This window comes from Dioscorea cayenensis, chromosome 19 (assembly GCF_009730915.1).
Source record: "Dioscorea cayenensis subsp. rotundata cultivar TDr96_F1 chromosome 19, TDr96_F1_v2_PseudoChromosome.rev07_lg8_w22 25.fasta, whole genome shotgun sequence".
NCBI classification, from domain to species: domain Eukaryota; kingdom Viridiplantae; phylum Streptophyta; class Magnoliopsida; order Dioscoreales; family Dioscoreaceae; genus Dioscorea; species Dioscorea cayenensis.
The window spans coordinates 2,074,554-2,094,559 of record NC_052489.1 but is presented as its reverse complement, the minus strand read 5'-3'; the positions used below and the strand labels follow the sequence as shown (position 1 = coordinate 2,094,559).

The 20,006-nt window shown below is 27.9% G+C and overlaps 1 protein-coding gene across 5 annotated transcripts; it reads left to right on the top strand.

Moving 5' to 3' along the window:
* The first annotated feature begins 1,850 nt into the window (after positions 1-1,850).
* Positions 1,851-19,496, top strand: LOC120283554. Of its 5 annotated transcripts, none has more exons than XM_039290256.1 (15): positions 1,865-2,122; positions 2,250-2,302; positions 2,594-2,672; positions 3,022-3,071; positions 3,374-3,455; positions 5,799-5,848; positions 15,126-15,207; positions 15,443-15,492; positions 15,826-15,907; positions 16,180-16,229; positions 17,514-17,595; positions 18,032-18,081; positions 18,420-18,501; positions 18,781-18,830; positions 19,141-19,496. In XM_039290256.1, the coding sequence occupies exons 1-15, from the start codon at positions 2,098-2,100 to the stop codon at positions 19,249-19,251; spliced, it is 978 nt and encodes a 325-aa protein (XP_039146190.1). In that variant the 5' UTR covers positions 1,865-2,097; the 3' UTR covers positions 19,252-19,496. The 5 variants fall into 5 exon arrangements, with proteins under 5 accessions (XP_039146193.1, XP_039146191.1, XP_039146192.1 ...); XM_039290255.1 differs by lacking the exon at positions 5,799-5,848 and adding an exon at positions 3,843-3,892; XM_039290259.1 differs by lacking the exons at positions 5,799-5,848; positions 18,032-18,081; positions 18,420-18,501 and adding an exon at positions 3,843-3,892 and having other exon boundaries at positions 1,851-2,122.
* The last annotated feature ends 510 nt before the right edge of the window (positions 19,497-20,006 follow it).

Genomic DNA, 20,006 nt, shown 5'->3' with positions numbered 1-20,006 from the left:
ATGATGTTATAATTTGGGTGGTAGAATCGGCATGCAATGAAAAGAATGAGAACCAAAAAGGACAATGATGCAAACATGGGTCTTCATTTTCAAAATTTCAATGAGTTGTTCCACTCTGAATCAGTATTATGTTTTGATTTTATCCTTTCTATGCTGTGCCCCACATTCAATGGATGGTCACTTATCCTCCTTATACAACCTTTCTTTTTGGAAAAAATAATAATAATTTCCTTTCATGCTGCACTACGAGGCAGTGGCAATGACCACTTCTCTGCGCATGATTAAAGCATGCTCCTTCAAACAACTTGGTTGGGACCCGAGCCTGCAGAATTAGGTATGTGGCTCTTCAAATTTGGACCATTATTTATTTTATTTTTTAAATAAAAAATTCTGTTTATTTTGATTTTTGTAAGACATAACTTTATTTGTTATGGAGTATTCCAATTATAGGATGTGTTTTATCACATCAATTACCATATAAGATATAAAAGAATCAAAATTCATGAGTTTAAATCTAATTATTATTTATATATATGTATAAATTCAGTCAAAGAGTTCATAATTATTGTGAAAATAGGCTGTTAATAGATGAAGCTATCAAGGCACACAGACCGTAACATTAATTCTTTGCCTGTGTACATGTCTCTTACTCTCTTGTGCATTTAACATTTGTCACTCTCTCTACATATATATAGAGATAACATCAACTACAGACTTCGTAGAACGTCTGCAGTTGAGCACAATAACAATTAGGGTGTACAGTAAGAATTAATTGAAATTTAGTATGGGTTCAATAGTTATTGTTTTGTATATAAAAAGTTGATGTAAGTGTAGTAGAAATATGGTTGAACAGTGTTAAGATTTCTTGGGTTCATTAGTTGTTGGTTTATATATAAAAGATTGTTGTAGGTGTAGTAGAAATAGGGTTGAACTATTCAGATTTATTGAATTAATGAGAATAGTTTAGATCAAAATATTGTGTATCCGATTTTTCATTGTGCTACTATTTATAAACATAATAATACTGTTTATTATATACTATGTAACAGTTGAATGAAACCCCAATGACTTGCATCGAATAAAATCATGTGTTTCAAAATTTTAAATTTTTTTTAATGTTGTTCTTGTTCATTGATTTACAAAGGAGTTGTTAGAATTTTGGAATTTTTGAAATGAGCACGTGTGAATAAATTGATACACATCCCATTCCAAAAATAATTAAATTAAATTTATTTATTTATTTATTTATAAATGATATTTTTTTGGATGCCCCCATTAAGAGCTTAGATGGTGGGACGGTGGGTGATGGAAACACTATCCCCGGCCGAAACTTGGACCTGTGGTTTTCCACTAGAAAAAAGCTGCGATGCCACCATGCCAATGTTTACAACTATTCTTATTTTTATAAAAATTAGAAAAAAATAATTTATAAATTTTAAAAACAACAAGAAGAATTTTTTTTTAAAATATAAATAATCAATTTATAATTAAAAATATAAAATTAATAAATAATTACTTAGTTTTAATTAAAAAATTTATGTCATACAACTATTAATTAATAAAAAAAATTACATCATATCTCATTCTTATCATAAGTAGATGAAAATAATCAAACTAGCTCTTAATTAATTATCTCATTAACTAATGATGTAAACATATAATCCAACAATAGAATTTAAAAAATAAAATAAATACAAACTGAAAAACTAATATTGAAATTCGGTATTGAAATCCAAGGCACTTCTAGCACTTCCATGGAAGTGTCAGTAGTTTTCATTGGAAAAAAACTCAAGCATGAAGAAGAATCTCACAGGCAAAAGAGCAATAAGATGTTGCACAAATACTAACCATTATTCGTCACATGCTCAAAAGAATCTCATGCAGTGACAAAAGCAAGAAGCCAAGCGTTCCTCTTTATATAACACCCAAACTCTCTAGTTCAGAGAAAGCAAAGCAAAGAAAAGAATTAATATTCAAGAGAAATATTTATTTATAAGTACTTTGAGGTTTTCACTTTTCATAGCCACGGCTCAGCTCGCACAGCAACTCAAGGAGGAGTTCTTTTACGTTGTTAGCAGTGTTAAGAGTTTCAGCTTCATGTCTTACACTATGGGAAAACAAGGTCATCATTAATTCATTTATTATTCATGCATGCATGCATGTATGTCTGTCAACTTATCATCGTATTTTAGTATTAAGATTTTTCTAATATTTAAAAGTTGCTTTTGTTTCTGTTTTTCTGTTTTTAGATTCGGAAGTTATTGCAGAAAAAAATGAAGTTGGAACTCTGCAGATTAACACGGTAACCCCTCTTAATTCTCTCTCTCTCTCCATATATATATATATATATATATTAAAAACAAAATATGAATAAGTCATATCATGGGATGTAGATAGAGATTGAGTTATTACCCAACATATCATATATATCATGATTAGTAAATTAACATAGTATTAAAGTTTTAAATTAATTGTGTTTCTTCTCGAGTGCTTACGGCTTCTATTTCTCTCTCTCCTTTTCTCCTTTCTCTCTCTCTCTATATATAAGTGAATGTTTGGCTAATGAGCAACTGAATATGTTGATGAACAACAGGCAAGAGAATTTGTTTTAGGAGCATCTGGTGTTGCTACAAATGAAATCAATTACGATAAATGCACTCCTGAAACTAATGGTAAATTTTCCAGATCAACTTTCTGTGTGTTGATGTTGTTTTCACACACACAAATATATGTTTGTGTGTGTGAGCACCACTTACTGCTAGCCCTTGGTTGTGATTTGTCTTTTATTTGGTGTGTAATATATATGTAGTATTGATTAAGGACTTGTACTAAAAAATATTATATATATATATACACACACACACGTGGGGTTGGAAAACAAGCTCAACATTAATTCATTTATTATTCATACATGCATGCATGTATGCTTGTCAACTTATTATCATGTGTGCATAGTATTTTAGTATTAAGATTTTTCTAATATTTGAAAGTTACTTTTGTTTTTGTTGTTTTGGTTTTCAGAGACTGAAGTCATTGCAGAAAAAAATGTTGAAACTCCACAGATTAACACAGTAACTCCTCTTAATTTGCTCTCTCTTTCCACAAATATATATATATATATATACAAAATATAAATAAGTCGTGTCAAGATGTACATAAAGATCTGAGTTATTACCCAATATATCATATATATCATGATTAGTAAATTAACATAGTATTAAAGTTTTAAATTAATTGTGTTTATTCTTGAGTGCCTATAGCTTCTATCTCTCTCTCTCTCTCTCTCTCTCTATATATATATATATATATATATATATATATATATAAGTGAATGTTTGGCTAATGAGCAATTGAATATGTTGATGAACAACAGGCAAAAAAATTTGTTTTAGGAGCATCTGGTGTTGCTACAAATGAAAATCCCAGTTACGATAAATGCACTCCTAAAACTAATGGTTAGTTTTCCAGCTCAACTTGAAGAAGACAATTTTAATGTTGTTCCCATCTATATGTTTGCTTGGTTATTTTATGTGTGTTAATGTTGTTCGCATATATATATATATGTGTGTGTGTGTGTGTGCGCGCGCGCGCGTGTGCACCACATGCTGCTAGCCCTTCGTTGTGATTTGTCTTTTTGTGTGTGTATGTAATATACAGTATTGATTTAGGACTTGTACTCATAAATATAATATATATGTGTGGTTGGAAAACAAAGTCATCATTAATTCATTCATTATTCATGCATGCATATATTTTTGTTAACTTAACATGTTGCATAGTATTTTAGCATTAAGATTTTTCTAATATTTAAAATTTACTTTTGTTTGTGTTTTTTCTTTCAGAGACTGAAGTCCTTGCAGAAAAAAATGTTGAATCTCTACAGATTAACATGGTAATCTTTCTTAATTCTCTCTCTCTCCCGGCAAATATATATATAATAATAATAAATAAAATATGAATAAGTCATAGTAAGATGTACATAGAGATTGAGTTATTATACAACATATCATATATATCATGATTACTAAATTAACATAGTGTTAAAGTTTTAAATTATTTGTGTTTCTTCTCTAGTGCTTATGGCTTCTATTTCTCTACGTGTGTGTATGATATAAATAATTTATAGGCAGAAGAAGAGGGGGGTAGGGGTGTGCTTGAGCACCCCCTTGGCCCGGCACATGGAAAAGTTTGTATATATATATATATATATATATATATATATATATATATATATATATATATATATATAAATATAATTAAAATATTAACAATTATAATTCATATACATATAGTTATATCTTTATTATTATTTTTAAAATTCGACCAAGGCTATTTAAAACAAATTAAGTAAAAATAATAAAATTATTATGTTAGATAAAATTGATGTTTAGTGATAATAATAAATAATAATATAATATGGGTAGTTGAACATGTATCTTCATAATATTTTTTTGTTTTTAAATTTTATATGTTAAATATATTTTTATTGAACTTATCAATTTATAATTATCAATTTTCTAAGAATATTAATGTAAAAAGTAATAGTATAATAACAATTATAATTCATATATACGTATAGTTCGCTCTTTATTTTTTTTTTTTTTTGTAAATTTCACCCACACTATGTAAAATAAATTAAATAAAAATAATAAATTTATTATATCAGATAAAATTAATGTTGAATGAAAATAATAAATAATAATATAATATGAGTAGTGAAACATGTCTTCATAATAATTTTTTGTTTTTAAATTTTATATTTTAAATATATTTTTTATTGAACTTATATATCTAATTTAATTTGTTTCATTGATTGTTAAGTTATTTTTTTTGTGAAAAAAATATGTGATATTTGTTTTGTTATTTGTTATGAAGAGTTTATTGTGAAAGTTATTGTAATTAAAAAATTGTTAAATATTTGTTTGAGTAATTGCTGTAAAAATTTTGATTATTCATTAAATTATGAATTTGCATTAAGTTTTTTTTCTAATTGTATTATTTATTACTTTAATTTTTCATTGTTAGTTGAGTTAATTGTTAATTATGTAAATATGATAGATTTTTTACACTTAACCCAAAATTCTTTAATATAAGTTTATTTTATATAGATTATTATTATATTCTCAAGTTTGAATTAATATAATTGTTTAAAATTTATAATTTTTTTTAAATTTGAATTCAACACCCCTTCAATATTATTTCTAGTTCCACCATTGTTAATATATATGTATAAAAGATATGTGTATTAATTGATATATATCTATATATATATAGCGAGATGTTGGCTAATGAGCAAACTGAATATATTGATGAACATGAGCAAGAGAATTTGTTTTAGGAGCATCGGTGCTTTACTACAAATGAAAATCCGATTCTGATAAATGCACTCCTAAAAACTGAAATGGTTGGTGACTTCAACTAGAAGAAGCCAAGTTTAATATTGTTCCCATCTATATGTTTGCTTGAGTTATTTTACGTATTATATGTTGTTCTCATATATATATATATATATATGTGTGTAGATATCTATGTAGTGTTGCACCATGTCTTTGCTAGCGTGTAATTGTGATTTGTCTTTTTATTTGGTGTGCTATGTAGTATTGATTAAGGACTTGTACTCATAAATGTATATATGTATATGTGGGGTTGAAAACAAGGTCATCATTAATTCATTCATTATTCATGCATGCATGCATGTATATTTAGTCAACTTATCATCATGTGTGCATAGTATTTTATTTTTAGGATTTTTCTAATATCTGAAAGTTACTTTGTTTGTGTTTTTTATTTGTTTTTAGAAATTGAAGTCATTGCAGAAAAGAATGTTGAAACTCTGGAGATTAACATGGTAATCCCTCTTAATCCTCTTTCTCTCCACAAATATATATATATATATATATATATATATATATATATATATATATATTATAAACATATGATTAAGTCGTGTGGGATGTACATAAATTGAGTTATTACCCAACTATATCATATATATCATGATTAGTAAATTAACATAGTATTAAAGTTTTAAATTAATCGTGTTTCTTCTCGAGTGCTTACAACTTCTATTTCTGTGTGTGTGTGTGTGTTTGTATGATATATATATATAAGTAAATGTTTGGCTAATGAGCAATTGAATATGTTGATGAATATCAGGCAAGAGAATTTGTTTTTAGAGACATCTGGTGTTGCTACAAATGAAAATCGATGACGATAAATGCCTCTAAAACCCGTAGTTGGTTCAGCTCAACAGAAGAAGACAAGTTTAATGTTGTTCCATCTATATGTTTTGCATGGTTATTTTCTGTGTGTTAATGACATTTTCTCATACATACGTACATGTACATACATATCTAATATATAAATGTATATGTAATGTGTTGTGCACCACAATACGAGTTACTCTTGGTTGTGATTTGTATTTGCATGTATTGCATAGTATTTTAGTAATAAAAGATTTTCTTAACGTCAGAAAGTTACTTTGTTTTGTGTTTTCAGAGACCAAGTCATTGCAGAAAAAGAGATATTGCTACTCTGCCAAAATTAACACGGCGGTGATTCTGATCTTAGTTCTCTCTCTCTCTCTCTCTCTCTCTCTCTCTCTCTCTCTCTCTCTCCCTGCATATATATATATATATATATAAATATATGTATAGATGAAATCATATCATGGGATATACATATATAAAGAGATTGAATTATTACCAACATATCAAATATATCATGATTAGTAAAATTAACACATAGTATTAGGAGTTTTAAATTAATTGTGTTTCTTCTTGAGTTCTTACAGCTTCTATTTCTCTTTCTCTCTCTTTGTACTTGTAATAATATATACTTTTCTCTCTCTCTGTATAATATATATATGTATAAAAAGATATTTGTATAAATGGATATGAATATATATATAATAATGAGATGTACGCTAATGAGAAACTGCATATGTTGGTGAGCGGCGAGGGCAATAAATTTGTTTTCAAGGAGCATCTGGTGTTGCTACAAATGAAAGCTCAGATTCACGATCAAATACTCCCTAAATTAATGGTTAGTGTTAAACTCAACTTTAAAGAGACAAGTTTAATGTTATTCCCATCTATGTATTTACATGGTTATTTTCTTTGTGTTAATGTTGTTCTCATATATATATATATGTGTGTGTGTATACCACATACCACTAGCTCTTGAGTTTGTGATTTGTCTTTTTATTTGCATGTATATGTCAACTTATCGTCACTTCCATATGTACTTGGGATTTTAGTATTAAGATTTTCTAATACTCGAAAGTCACTTTTGTTTTGTTTTTACCTTTTTAAGTTAGGTCATTGCGAAAAGAAGGTTTGGAACTTCTGGAGTGCTACGGTAATCCTCTTAATTTTTCTCTCTCGGCCAAAATATATACTATATATATATATATTATAAATAAAATATGAATAAAGTCATAGTCGGGATGTACATAGAGATTGAGTTGTCGCAACATATCACATATATATCATGATTTAATAATAAAACTAACATAATGTAAAGTTTTAAGGAGAATTAATTGTGTTTGAATATGTTGATGAACAACGAGCAAGAAATGTGTTTTAGAAGCATATATGTGTTGCTACAAATGAGGAATGTGGGTCCTGAATAAGGACCACGAAAAGTAATCCCTTGGTTTTGACTCTGACTTGAAGAAGACAAGTTTATGTTGTTCTCATCTCACATTTTTAGTTGGTTGGCTTTTCAATGTGTTAAGCCCTGTATATATATATGTATCTGTGTGTGTGCACCACGTACTGCTAGCTCTTGGTTGTGATTTGCCTTTTATTTGGTGTGTAATATGTAGTATTAATTAAGGACTTGTGCTCATAAATATAATGTAATATAATATATATATATATAATAATAAGATTATTTATTATTCCTTGCAACTTTTCAAATATCTACTAATTCCTTTGACATTTCAAGTTCTATAGATGGTTTCTCTTTTACTCGGTTTGAACTATCGGTCCTACTTGCAACTCTTTTCGAGTCAAATTAATTTATTTAAAAATCTGATTACGCTCGCTTACGAGGATGTAGCAACTACGTTTTATTAAGTATATTTTTTATTTAATATTGCGTTTTTCCGTGTAACTACATAATTTTCATTTAATATGTAACATTTTTGTTTAATATATATATTATTTAATATTTTAGTTTAGCTTGTTCGATACTTACTTCATGGGTGTTTCAGTCGAAAGTATTGAAGAAGGGTGTAAGGAAAAAGGGAATGACTTGTTTTGGAGTTATGAAATGATATAAATAATTTCTCTAATAGGAATAAATAATAATAATAATAAATCATTAAGTTCATTCTTGTTGCCCTTGAATACTCTAATGGGAGACACTTAAAATATTTTTATAAGTAGATAAACCACAATTTATTTAAAAAAATAATATAAAAAAATAAATTTTTAATGATGATAAGTTAATTATGCTCAATACTTGAACTCAATAAAGAAATCAACAAAAGAAAATACCAAGTTGAGAAATTAAATGAGTGCATCTCTTTGAAAAGTTTTTCTGCATCTTATATAAATATAAAATATATGTACTTGATTTTATATATGCATTTGTGATGGTTCACCTTTGTTGCTATATTTAAAAACTTTTCACTTGTATAATTACAAATATGTATTCTACAAAAATAGGGTCGATATAATGATTATGTAGATTCTATACTTTAAAATTTTTATTATGTTTTTATCCATGATTACATGACAAACTCAACTCATACATTACTCAGAAACCTTAAAGGATATGTCCTACATATAAAAAGTGATAAAAAGATAATTTGAGCAATTTCAAAGCAAAGTAAAATGATGATAAATAATAATTTTAACAATAATTTTAACAATAATTCACACAAAATTACATCCTCACATATGGATAAAATAAAGGAGAGAAATAAAAATATATATATATATTGGAAATCAAGATCCTTGTTTAAGTTAGCTCTCTAACTTTGGATTGTTTTGACAAAAGTAAACAAAGTCATGATTTGTTATAAGCTATAAAACTATTCAAAGCTGCTATGAATATCAAACAATTCACTAGAATTCAATCTAACCAACAAATATTCATCCAATGAAGCAAGATTACAGTGATCATATTTGTCTTAATCTTTTTATTATTATTCAATTTTATTTTAGATGTTTACATAATAACAATTTTTAAGCATCTTGTTTCATTAAAACAAAAAAGTGTCACAGCAACCAGCATGAGATCAGAAACAAATTCTAATTCTATTAATGCAAAAATATATATAATAAAATAAAATAAAATAAAATAAAATATCAAAAGGAAAAAAACCAAACCGCAATTATATATTTTTTTAGTTTATTTTATTTTTATCGGTTTATATTGCATCCGTTGAACATATCTCCATAGCATGCAAGATATTTATTCATCTTCTTCATCATAATAGATGGAAGTCTATTTGTAGAAGATCTTTTTTTTATCCACATTTTCTTAGAAAAAGTTTTATATATATATATATATATATATACACTGAAGGATAATAATGAAGCAAGGGCGGCTTAAGGTAACTAGAGCTATTAAACAAAATTTTAGAATAAGCACTCTATTTTATTTAATAAAAATTAATTTTTATTTAGATTTTATTTTAATAAATATGTATTTGAGATGTTTGTTTATATTTTTACATACTACTAAACTCGTGATGAAAGGAGATATATATATATTTAAAATTTGTAAATAAAACTCAACAAAGTACAAATATAAAAAAATAACAACAATATAAAAACTACAAAAACTCTCATTTACAATTAAAAGAATTGAATATTACATTACTTTGGGAGAAGGAAATGCATGAAAAAAATTATTTCCGAGGATAATAATATAATTTTGCATAGTTAAATTAGAGAGGATATCAGACTGATTAAGAATTAAAATAAAAATATTTAATATATAACCTATTATTTTAAATTTTAAAAGTTAGCTAAGATTATATAATATTGACTAACTATTAGATTAAAATATTTTTATATTATAATAATTATTGAGAGTTCTTCAAAAATTTGATTTTTTTTTAAATTATAATTTAAAAATCTAAAAAATGAGGTCTTAAAAATTATTAGTTGCCTAAAATAATTGCTTTATTAGTCTTACCGTTAAGCCGGCCCTGATGTGGAGACCAAGAAGGAGATGGTAACATTCGAAGAAGTTGTGATTAGGCCAGAGACACGATACACATAAGGACTTGGATTTTGGTTGGCGTTGCATTTTGAGTCCAGTTGGGGTCATAGGAACCATGCAAAAGATAGCAACCCATTTGAGGTGGTTTGAAGGACTCTTTCAACAATGCACCACCCCTCCCTCCACTCAAAAGCTGAGAGATCAGTAGTAAGTTCAAAAGTCATAAACTTGTCTTGATTAATTCCAAGGGATGTTTGTGGATGTTGTAGCCAAAGTTGGATATATATATATATATATATATTAGGGGTTAATGGCATGCACATATGAGATACCCTAAAGAACATTATTGTTGCTTTTCAAGAATGGGTAGGTGTGATGAGGGAGATGCAGCACTGAAGCAGAAATGTGAATTAAATGGGTCTCTCTTCCGATGCATCGTTAATGTAGACATCACACCGACACAACAATTGTGAACGACTTAATCTATCCTAAACATATATCAATATATTATAACAAAAATCATCAATTTCTTTTCATTTCTTTTCATTTCATTTCATTAATTGTACATTAATTCCACAAGTATGTATAAATAAAAAATATAAAAATAAAATAAAATATTTATAGAAAATCAATATTTTAGTTCTATTAAAAATAAAAATCTATTACTAATATTCCTTTATGTTAAATTTTCAGTTTTCTTTTAAATTTTTACAGGGCACTACCTTCTGTCTTACTATGTATTTATTTATTTAAAAAAAATATAAAAAAAAGTCACACCCTTCCGCTCTTGCCTAAACAAAACTATCAGAAGTGGTTCTAACACATCCCTTAATTTGGTTTGATCGTTGGCACGCTGGGCTTGTTCTTAAAGATATCTGGCCAACTCTCTTCTTGCAATGTACTTTTCCTGAGATAACCATTCGACAATTTTCTCAACATCTAAATAATCCTAAGAAGTTATTTCCTTTAGTCTCACGTGACATGTTATCTCTGGCCTCTTCTGGAAATTATCCCTGATTGCTCCCCTAATCAGGACGACACTCCTACCTGGGCTCTAGGAAAAAAAAATAGCAATTTCACGGTCAAATCGTTTTACAAATTTCTTATTAATGGTGGCTTGCGCAGCTCGCATCACTCTCTCTTCTGGAAAATTCGTTGTCCTAGAAAAATTACCCTTTGTTGTTGGCTTGCTGGGGAAGACAAAATTCTTACTCTCACAAATCTTTTCAAGAAAGGGTGCAATACTCTATATTCTTCATATACCTGTGTCCTTTGTCATAATGCCTTAGAAAGCTTGAATCACCTCTTTCTCAACTGTGATTATTCTAAGCGTATTTGGGCATTTTATTCTCAGGCTTTAGATTTAAATTCATCACCTCAATCAATTACTCTATTGTGGAACACTTGGCTACCAACCTTCACCCCTGAGCACCGTATTCTTTGGGACCTTATCTCCCGTGCAATCTTGTGGAACATTTGGATTGAACGAAATACGCATATTTTTCACTTGAATGTGTTACCGCCTTACAACATTATGTTTAAAAGTGCTAATATATATGCTTCTCTCTTGGTTCTCAACGTGACTATTGATAGCCACGACATGATTTCTCGATGAAAGCTTCCGGAATATCAAGCGCTCTCTAAAACTTCCTCGGTGCCCGAGGTCAAACCCTATGAGGAGACTCGGAGCCACAGTCTCTTTCGGGAGTAGTTGCTCACGATGTCTTCTCTAGGAAGGCACTGAGATCTGGAGAGCGAGTGTCTTCCTCCTACTTAGATTTTTTCCTCGTCTTTTTACTTCCTTTTCTGTGTATTCATTTCTCCTCGCCCCACGGTGAGAGGAGTTTCCTACTTTGTACTGTTTTTTCCTATTCAATAAATCTGTGATTTATCCATATTTATTTTCAAAAAAAAAGTCACAACAACTTGTATGTGATTATAGACAAATTCTAATTCTAATATATATATATATAAATAATAATTAATAAATTGCAACAACAGTACTAGTATTTGAAGTGGTTTGTCCACATCATATTAAAAGAATTAATTAACTGATCAATAATGATGATGAATTGATGATGATGTTGTGATTTGGGTGGTAGAATCGGCATGCAATGAAAAGAATGAGAACGAAAAAGGACAATGATGAAAACATGGGTCTTCATTTTCAAAATTTCAATGAGTAGTTCCACTCTGAATCAAAATCATGTTTTGATTTTACCCTTTCTAAGCTGTGTCCCACATTCAATGGATGGTCACTTATCCTCCTTGTACAACCGTTCTTTGTTTTTTTTTGGGAAAAAATAATAATAATTTTCTTGCATGCTGCACTACGAGGCAGTGGCAATGACCACTTCTATGCGCATGATTAAAGCATGCTCCTTCAAACAACTTGGTTGGGACCCGAGCCTGCAGAATTAGGTATGTGGCTCTTCAAATTTGGACCATTATTTATTTTATTTTCTAAATAAAAAATTCTGTTTATTTTGATTTTTATAAGACATGACTTTATTTGTTTTGGAGTATTCCAATTATAGGATGTGTTTTATCACATCAATTACCATATAAGATATAAAAGAATCAAAATTCATGTGTTCCGAGTTTTTTTTTGAATAATAGACGATAAACGTCCTTTTTATATGAATATAAAAAAATACCGAACAATATACACTATTGTTGAGGGAGGGATTTGAACCCATGATCTCCCCCTTATATTTTGGTGTCATATCATTGAGCTATCCGGTGGTTGACATGTGTTTTAAGTTTAAAACTAATTATTTGTTCAGTCCACGTGCTTTCATAGCTTCATCTAATAACCATTTTTCACAATGATTAGATGAAGCTATGAAAGCACATGGGCTGAACCATTAATTCTTTACCTGTATATATGTCTCTTACTCACTTGTGCTTTTCATATTTGTCAATATATATATAGAACATCAACTATGGATTTCGTAGAACTTTCATAGTTGAGCACAACAACAATATTAGGGTGTGCAGTGAGGATTAATTGGAGTTTAATATGAGTTCATTTGTTGTTGGTTTATATATAAAAGATTGTTGTAGGTATTAGAAATAGGGTTGAATAGTGTTCAGATTTATTGGGTTCATTAATTGTTGGTTTGTATATAAAAAGTTACTAGTAGGGGCGTTCATTTTAATATAAGTGAGGGAAAATCAGAAAGTGAGGGAAGTATCACTTACTTTCCTGAAGTGGAGGGAAGTGATATCACTTCCAGAACTTCTGATGTTCATTTGTCAGAAAGTGAGAATGAAACCAAAGAATTTTGGTGTTGGATGAAGGTCTACGAGTTCAAAAAAAATTTTAGAAGTGAAAGGAAGTTAGTTTTTATAGATTGACTCACTTCCCCCAGTTCAGTAAAAAAAATACGTTCACTTCAGTCAGAAGTGGGGGAAGTGCTACTTCCCCACTTCAGCACAAATGAACACTAGAAGTGGGAGAAGTCAGACCACTTCCCCCCACTTCCCCTCACTTTCCTTGAAATGAACACCCTAAGTTTAGTAGAAATAAAGTTGAACGGTTCAGATTTTTTGAATTATTGTAAACAATTTAAATTAAAATACTGTGTAAATCACTTTTTATTGTGCTATTATTTGTAAACACAATAATGTTATTTATTATGCAGTGTGAAACAAATGGATAAAAATCCTATGACCTCCATCCAATAAAATCATGTGTTTCAAAATTTTAAATTTTTTTTAATGTTGGTCTTGTTCATGGATTTACAAAGTACTTTTTAGAATTTTGGAATTTTTTAAATGAGCACGAGTGAATAAATTGATACACATCAATTTATTTATTTATTTATAAATGTTATGTTTTTTTGGATGCCCCATTAAGAGTTTAGATGGTGGGAAGGTGGTTGATGGAAACACTATCCCTGAAACTTGGACATGTGTTTTCCACTAGAAAAAAGCTGCGATAGCCACCATGCCAATGTTTACAACTATTCTTATTTTTATCAAAATTATAAAAAAATTAATTTATAATTTTAAAAACAACAAAAAGATATTTTTTTAAATATTAATAATCATTTTATAATTAAAAATATAAAAATAATAAATAATTACTTAGTTTTAATTAAAAAATTTATGTCATACAAACTATTAATTTTTAAAAAAAATTACATCTTATCTCATTCTTATCCAATGGATAAGTAGATGAAAGCAATCAAACTAGCTCTTAATTAATTATCTCATTAACTAATGATATAAACATATTATCCAACTATAGAATTTAAAAAATAAAATAAATACAAACTGAAAAACTAATATTGAAGTCCGGTATTGAAATCCAAGGCACTTCTAGCACTTCCACGGAAGTGTCAGTAGCTTTCATTGGAAAAAACCTCAAGCTCATGGGCAAAAGAATAATAAGATGTTGCACAAATACGAACCATTATTGGTCACATGCTCAAAGGAATCTCATGCAGTGACAAAAGCAAGAAGCCAAGCTTTCCTCTTTATATAAACACCCAAACTCTCAAGTTCAGAGCAAGCAAATTAAGCAAAGAAAAGAATTAATATTCACGGACGTTCTTCTACGTTGTTAGCAGTGTTAAGAGTATCAGCTTCATGTCTTACACTAAGGGAAAACAAGGTCATCATTAATTCATTCATTATTCATGCATGCATGGATGCATGTATGTTTGTCAACTTTTCATCATGTGTGCATAGTATTTCAGTATTAAAATTTTTTTAATATCTGAAAGTTACTTTTGTTTTTGTTTTTATGTTTTCAGATACTGAAGTCATGGTAGAAAACAATGTTGGAACTCTACAGATTAACACGGTAACCCCTCTTAATTCTCTCTTTCCGCATATATATATATATATATATGGGATGTGCATAGAGATTGAGTTATTACCCAACATATCATATATATCATGATTAGTAAACTGAATATGTTGATGAACGACAGGCAAGAGAATTTGTTTTAGGAGCATCTGGTGTTGCTACAAATGAAAATCTCAATTACGATAAATGCACTCCTAAAATTAATGGTTAGTTTTTCAGGTTAACTTCCTATGTGTTAATGTTGCTTTCATACACACATATATATATATAAGCACCACTTACTGCTACACCTTGGTTGAGATTTGTCTTTTATTTGGTGTGTAATAATGTAGTACTGTTTAAGTACACATATGTGTTGGGGGGTTGGGGGGTGGGTATTTTAGTATTAAGATTTTTGTAATATTTGATAGTTACTTTTGTTTTTGTTGTTCTGGTTTTCAGAAACTGAAGTCATTACAGAAAAGAATGTTGAAACTCTACAGATTAACATGGTAACTCCTTTTAATTTTTTCTCTCTCTTTCTCTCTCCGCATATATATATATATATATATATATATTATAAACAAAATATAAATAAATCATGCCAAGATGTACATAAAGATTGAGTTATTACTCAATATATCATATATTTTATGATTAGTAAATTAACATAGTATTAAAGTTTTAAATTAATTGTGTTTCTTCTCGAGTGCTTATAGCTTCTATCTCTCTCTCTGTGTATATATGATATATATATAAAAGACATGTATATAAATGGATATATATATATATATATATAGTGAATGTTTGGTTAATGAGCAACTCAATATGTTGATAAACAACAGGCAAGAGAATTTGTTTTAGGAGCATCTGGTGTTGCTACAAATGAAAATCCCAGTTACGATAAATGCACTCCTAAAACTAATGGTTAGTTTTCCAGTTCAACTTGAAGAAGACAAGTTTAATGTTGTTCCCATCTATATGTTTGCTTGGTTATTTTTTGTGTATTAATGTATATATATATATATATATATATGTGTGTGTGTGTGGTTGGAGAACAAGGTCATCATTAATTCATTCATTATTCATGCATGCATATATTTTTGTTAAGTTATCACCATGTGTGCATAGTATTTTTGCATTAAGATTTTTCAAATATCTAAAAGTTACTTTTGTTTGTGTTTTTTTTTTCTTTTCAGAGACTGAAGTCATTACAGAAAAAAATGGTGAAACTCTGCAGATTAACACAGTAATTAATTTTTTCTCTCTCTCTCACATCACATATATATACATATATATATATATATAAACAAAATATGAATAAGTCATGGAAGAATGTACATAGAGATTGAGTTATTACACAACATATCATATATATCATGATTAGTAAATTAACATAGTGGTAAAGCTTTAAATTAGTTGTATTTCTTCTCTAGTTCTTACCGATTCTATTTCTGTGTGTGTATGACATAAATAATTCATAGGCGGAAGGAGAGGAGGGTAAGGGTGTGCTTGAGCACTCCCTTGCCCCATTGAAAAGTTTATATATATATATATATATATTAACAATTATAATTCATATGCATATAGTTTTCTTTTTATTATTATTTTTAAAATTCCACCAAGGCTATTTAAAATAAATTAAATAAAAATAATAAAATTATTATGTTAGATAAAATTGATGTTTAGTGATAATAATAAACAATAATATAATATGGGTAGTTGAACATGTATCTTCATAATATTTTTTTAAAAAATTTTATATTTTAAATATATTTTTATTGAACTTATCAATTTATAATTATCAATTTTCTAAGAATATTAATGTAAAAAAGTAATAGTATAATAACAATTATAATTCATATATACGTATAGTTCGCTCTTTATTTTTTTGTAAATTTCACCCACGCTATGTAAAATAAATTGAATAAAAATAATAAATTTATTGTATTAGATAAAATTAATGTTTAATGAAAATAATAAATAATAATATAATATGGGTAGTGAAACATTTGTCTTCAAAGTAATTTTTTGTTTTTAAATTTTATATTTTAAATATATTTTTTATTGAACTTATATATCTAATTTAATTTGTTTCATTGATTTTTTAATTATTTTTTTGTGAAAAAAATATGTGATATTTGTTAAATATTTGTTTTGTTATTTGTTATGAAGAATTTATTGTGAAAATTATTGTAAAAAATTGTTAAATATATGTTTGAGTAATTGTTGTGAATATTTTGATTATTCATTAAATTACTAATTGAATTAGATTATTAATTTGCATTAAGTTTTTTATAATTGTATTATATATTACTTTAATTTTCCATTGTTAGTTGTGTTAATTGTTAATTATGTGGATATGATAGATTTTTTACACTTAACCCAAAATTCTTTGATGTATGTATATTTTATATAGATTATTATTATATTCTCAAGCTTAAATTAATATAATTGTATGAATGAATATATCTATGTATATAATAAGTGAATGTTTGGCTAATGAGCAATTGAATATGTTGATGAACAACAGGCAAGAGAATTTGTTTTAGGAGTATCTGGTGTTGCTACAAATGAAAATCCCAGTTACGATCCAAATACTCCTAAAATTAGCGGTTAGTTCTCCACCTCAACTTGAAGAAAACAATTTTATGTTGTTCCCATCTATATGTTTGCTTGGTTATTTTCTGTGTTTTAATGTTTTTCTCTCACACACACACACATATATGTATCTATTTATTCAAAAACATATATGTGTCTATGTGTCTGAGCACCCCATCTTGCTAGCTCACGGGTTGTGATTTGTCTTTTATTTGCATGCATGCATATTTGTTAACTTATCATCATATGTGCATAGTATTTTAGTATTAAGATTTTTCTAATATTTGAAAATTACTTTTGTTTTTGTTTTTCTGTTTTTCAGAAACTGAAGTCTTTGTATGCATGCATGTATATCTGTCAACTTATCATCATGTGTGCGTAGTATTTTAGTTTTTAGATTTTTCTAATATCTAAAAATTACTTTTGTTTGTGTTTTATTTTTGTTTTCAGAGATTGAAGTCATTGTAGAAAAGAATGTTGAAACTCTGGAGATTAACACGGTAACCCCTCTTAATTTTCTCTCCCTATCTCTCTGCAAATATATATATATATATATATATATATATATATATATATATATTATAAACAAAATATGATTAAGTCATGTTTTTCATGTACATAAATTGAGTTATTACCCAACATATCATATATATCATGATTAGTAAATTAACATAGTATTAAAGCTTTAAATTAATTGTGTTTCTTCTCGAGATATATATATATATATATATGTGTGTGTGTATGAAAGATATATATATATATATATATATATGTGTGTGTGTGTGTGTGTGTGTGAATGTTTGGCTAATGAGCAACTGAATATGTTGATGAACAACAGGCAAGAGAATTTGTTTTAGGAGCATCTGGTGTTGCTACAAATGAAAATCCCAGTTACGATCCAAATACTCCTAAAATTAGCGGTTAGTTTTCCACCTCAACTTGAAGAAGACAATTTTATGTTGTTCCCATCTATATGTTTGCTTGGTTATTTTCTGTGTGTTAATGTTTTTCTCACACACACACACATATATGTATCTATGTGTGTGCGCACCACGTACTGCTAGCTCTGGGTTGTGATTTGTCTTTTATTTGCATGCATGCATATTTGTTAACTTATCATCATATGTGCATAGTATTTTAGTATTAAGATTTTTCTAATATTTGAAAATTACTTTTGTTTTTGTTTTTCTGTTTTTCAGAAACTGAAGTCTTTGCAGAAAAGAAGGTTGGAACTCTGCAGATTAACATGGTAATTCCTCTTAGTTCTCTCTCTTTGCAATTATATACATCTTATCAATAAAATATAAATAAGTCATGTCAGGATGTACATATACATTGAATTATTACCTCAACATATCATATATATATATCATAATTAGTAAATTAACATAGTATTAAAGTTTTAAATTAATTGTGTTTCTTCTCGATTTCTTTCAACTTCTATTTCTCTCTTTGTGTGTATAATATTAATATATATATATAAGATATGTATATAAATGGTATATATGTATAAGTAAATGTTTGGTTAACGATCAACTAAATATGTTGATGAACTACAGGCAACAAATTTTGTTTTAAAAGCATCTAAATCTGATGATGATCATGTATGTAAAACGCCCAGTGGGGGTGACCATGGTCCTGGCACCGACGTGATTTCCAACTCAACTTGAAGATGACAAGTTTAATGTTGTTCCCGTCTATATATTTTCTTCGTTATTTTCTGTGTGTTAATGTTGTTGTCATATATATATATATATATATATGTACCACGCATTGCTGGCTCTTGGTTGTGATTTGTCTTTTATTAGGTGTGTGATATATAATATTGATTAAGGGCTTGTACTCATAAATATTGATTAAGGGCTTGTGTAATATATAGTATTGAAGATGACAAATTTAATGTTGTTCTCGTCTATATATGTGCTTCGTTTATTTTTTGTGTTAATATTATTTTCATATATATATGTACCAACTATCACACACCGCTGGATCTTGGTTGTGATTTGTCTTTTATTTGGTGTATAATATATAGTATTGTATGCATTAAGGGCTTGTACTCATAAATATAATATATATATATATATGGAGAGAGAGAGATTTGGATATTGCTTAAAGGTTTCCTTTATTTGGTGTGTAATATGCAGTATTGATTAAGGACTTGTACTCATAAAATATTATATATATATATATATATACACGGGGTTGGATTGCTTAAATATTTCATTTCCTTTGGTTATTTAAATGTTTTTTCTTAAAAAGCTTGCTGCTCTTGTTAGAGTATATATATTGTGTACATATTTTTAGGTATACCTTAAGTATACATACTTGTATACACCCTTGTTGTATATATATGGGCTAGTTTATTCTAATGAAACACACTCCATTTGCTCATACCTTTGTATCTTCTATCATGGTATTAGTTGCC

Coding starts and splice junctions, on each gene's coding strand:
- LOC120283554 (XM_039290256.1), top strand. CDS start 2,098: ATGTCTTACACTATGGGAAAACAAG. Junction 2,123..2,249: donor TTACACTATGGGAAAACAAG/GTCATCATTAAT, acceptor TTCTGTTTTTAG/ATTCGGAAGTTATTGCAGAA. Junction 3,072..3,373: donor AAACTCCACAGATTAACACA/GTAACTCCTCTT, acceptor GATGAACAACAG/GCAAAAAAATTTGTTTTAGG.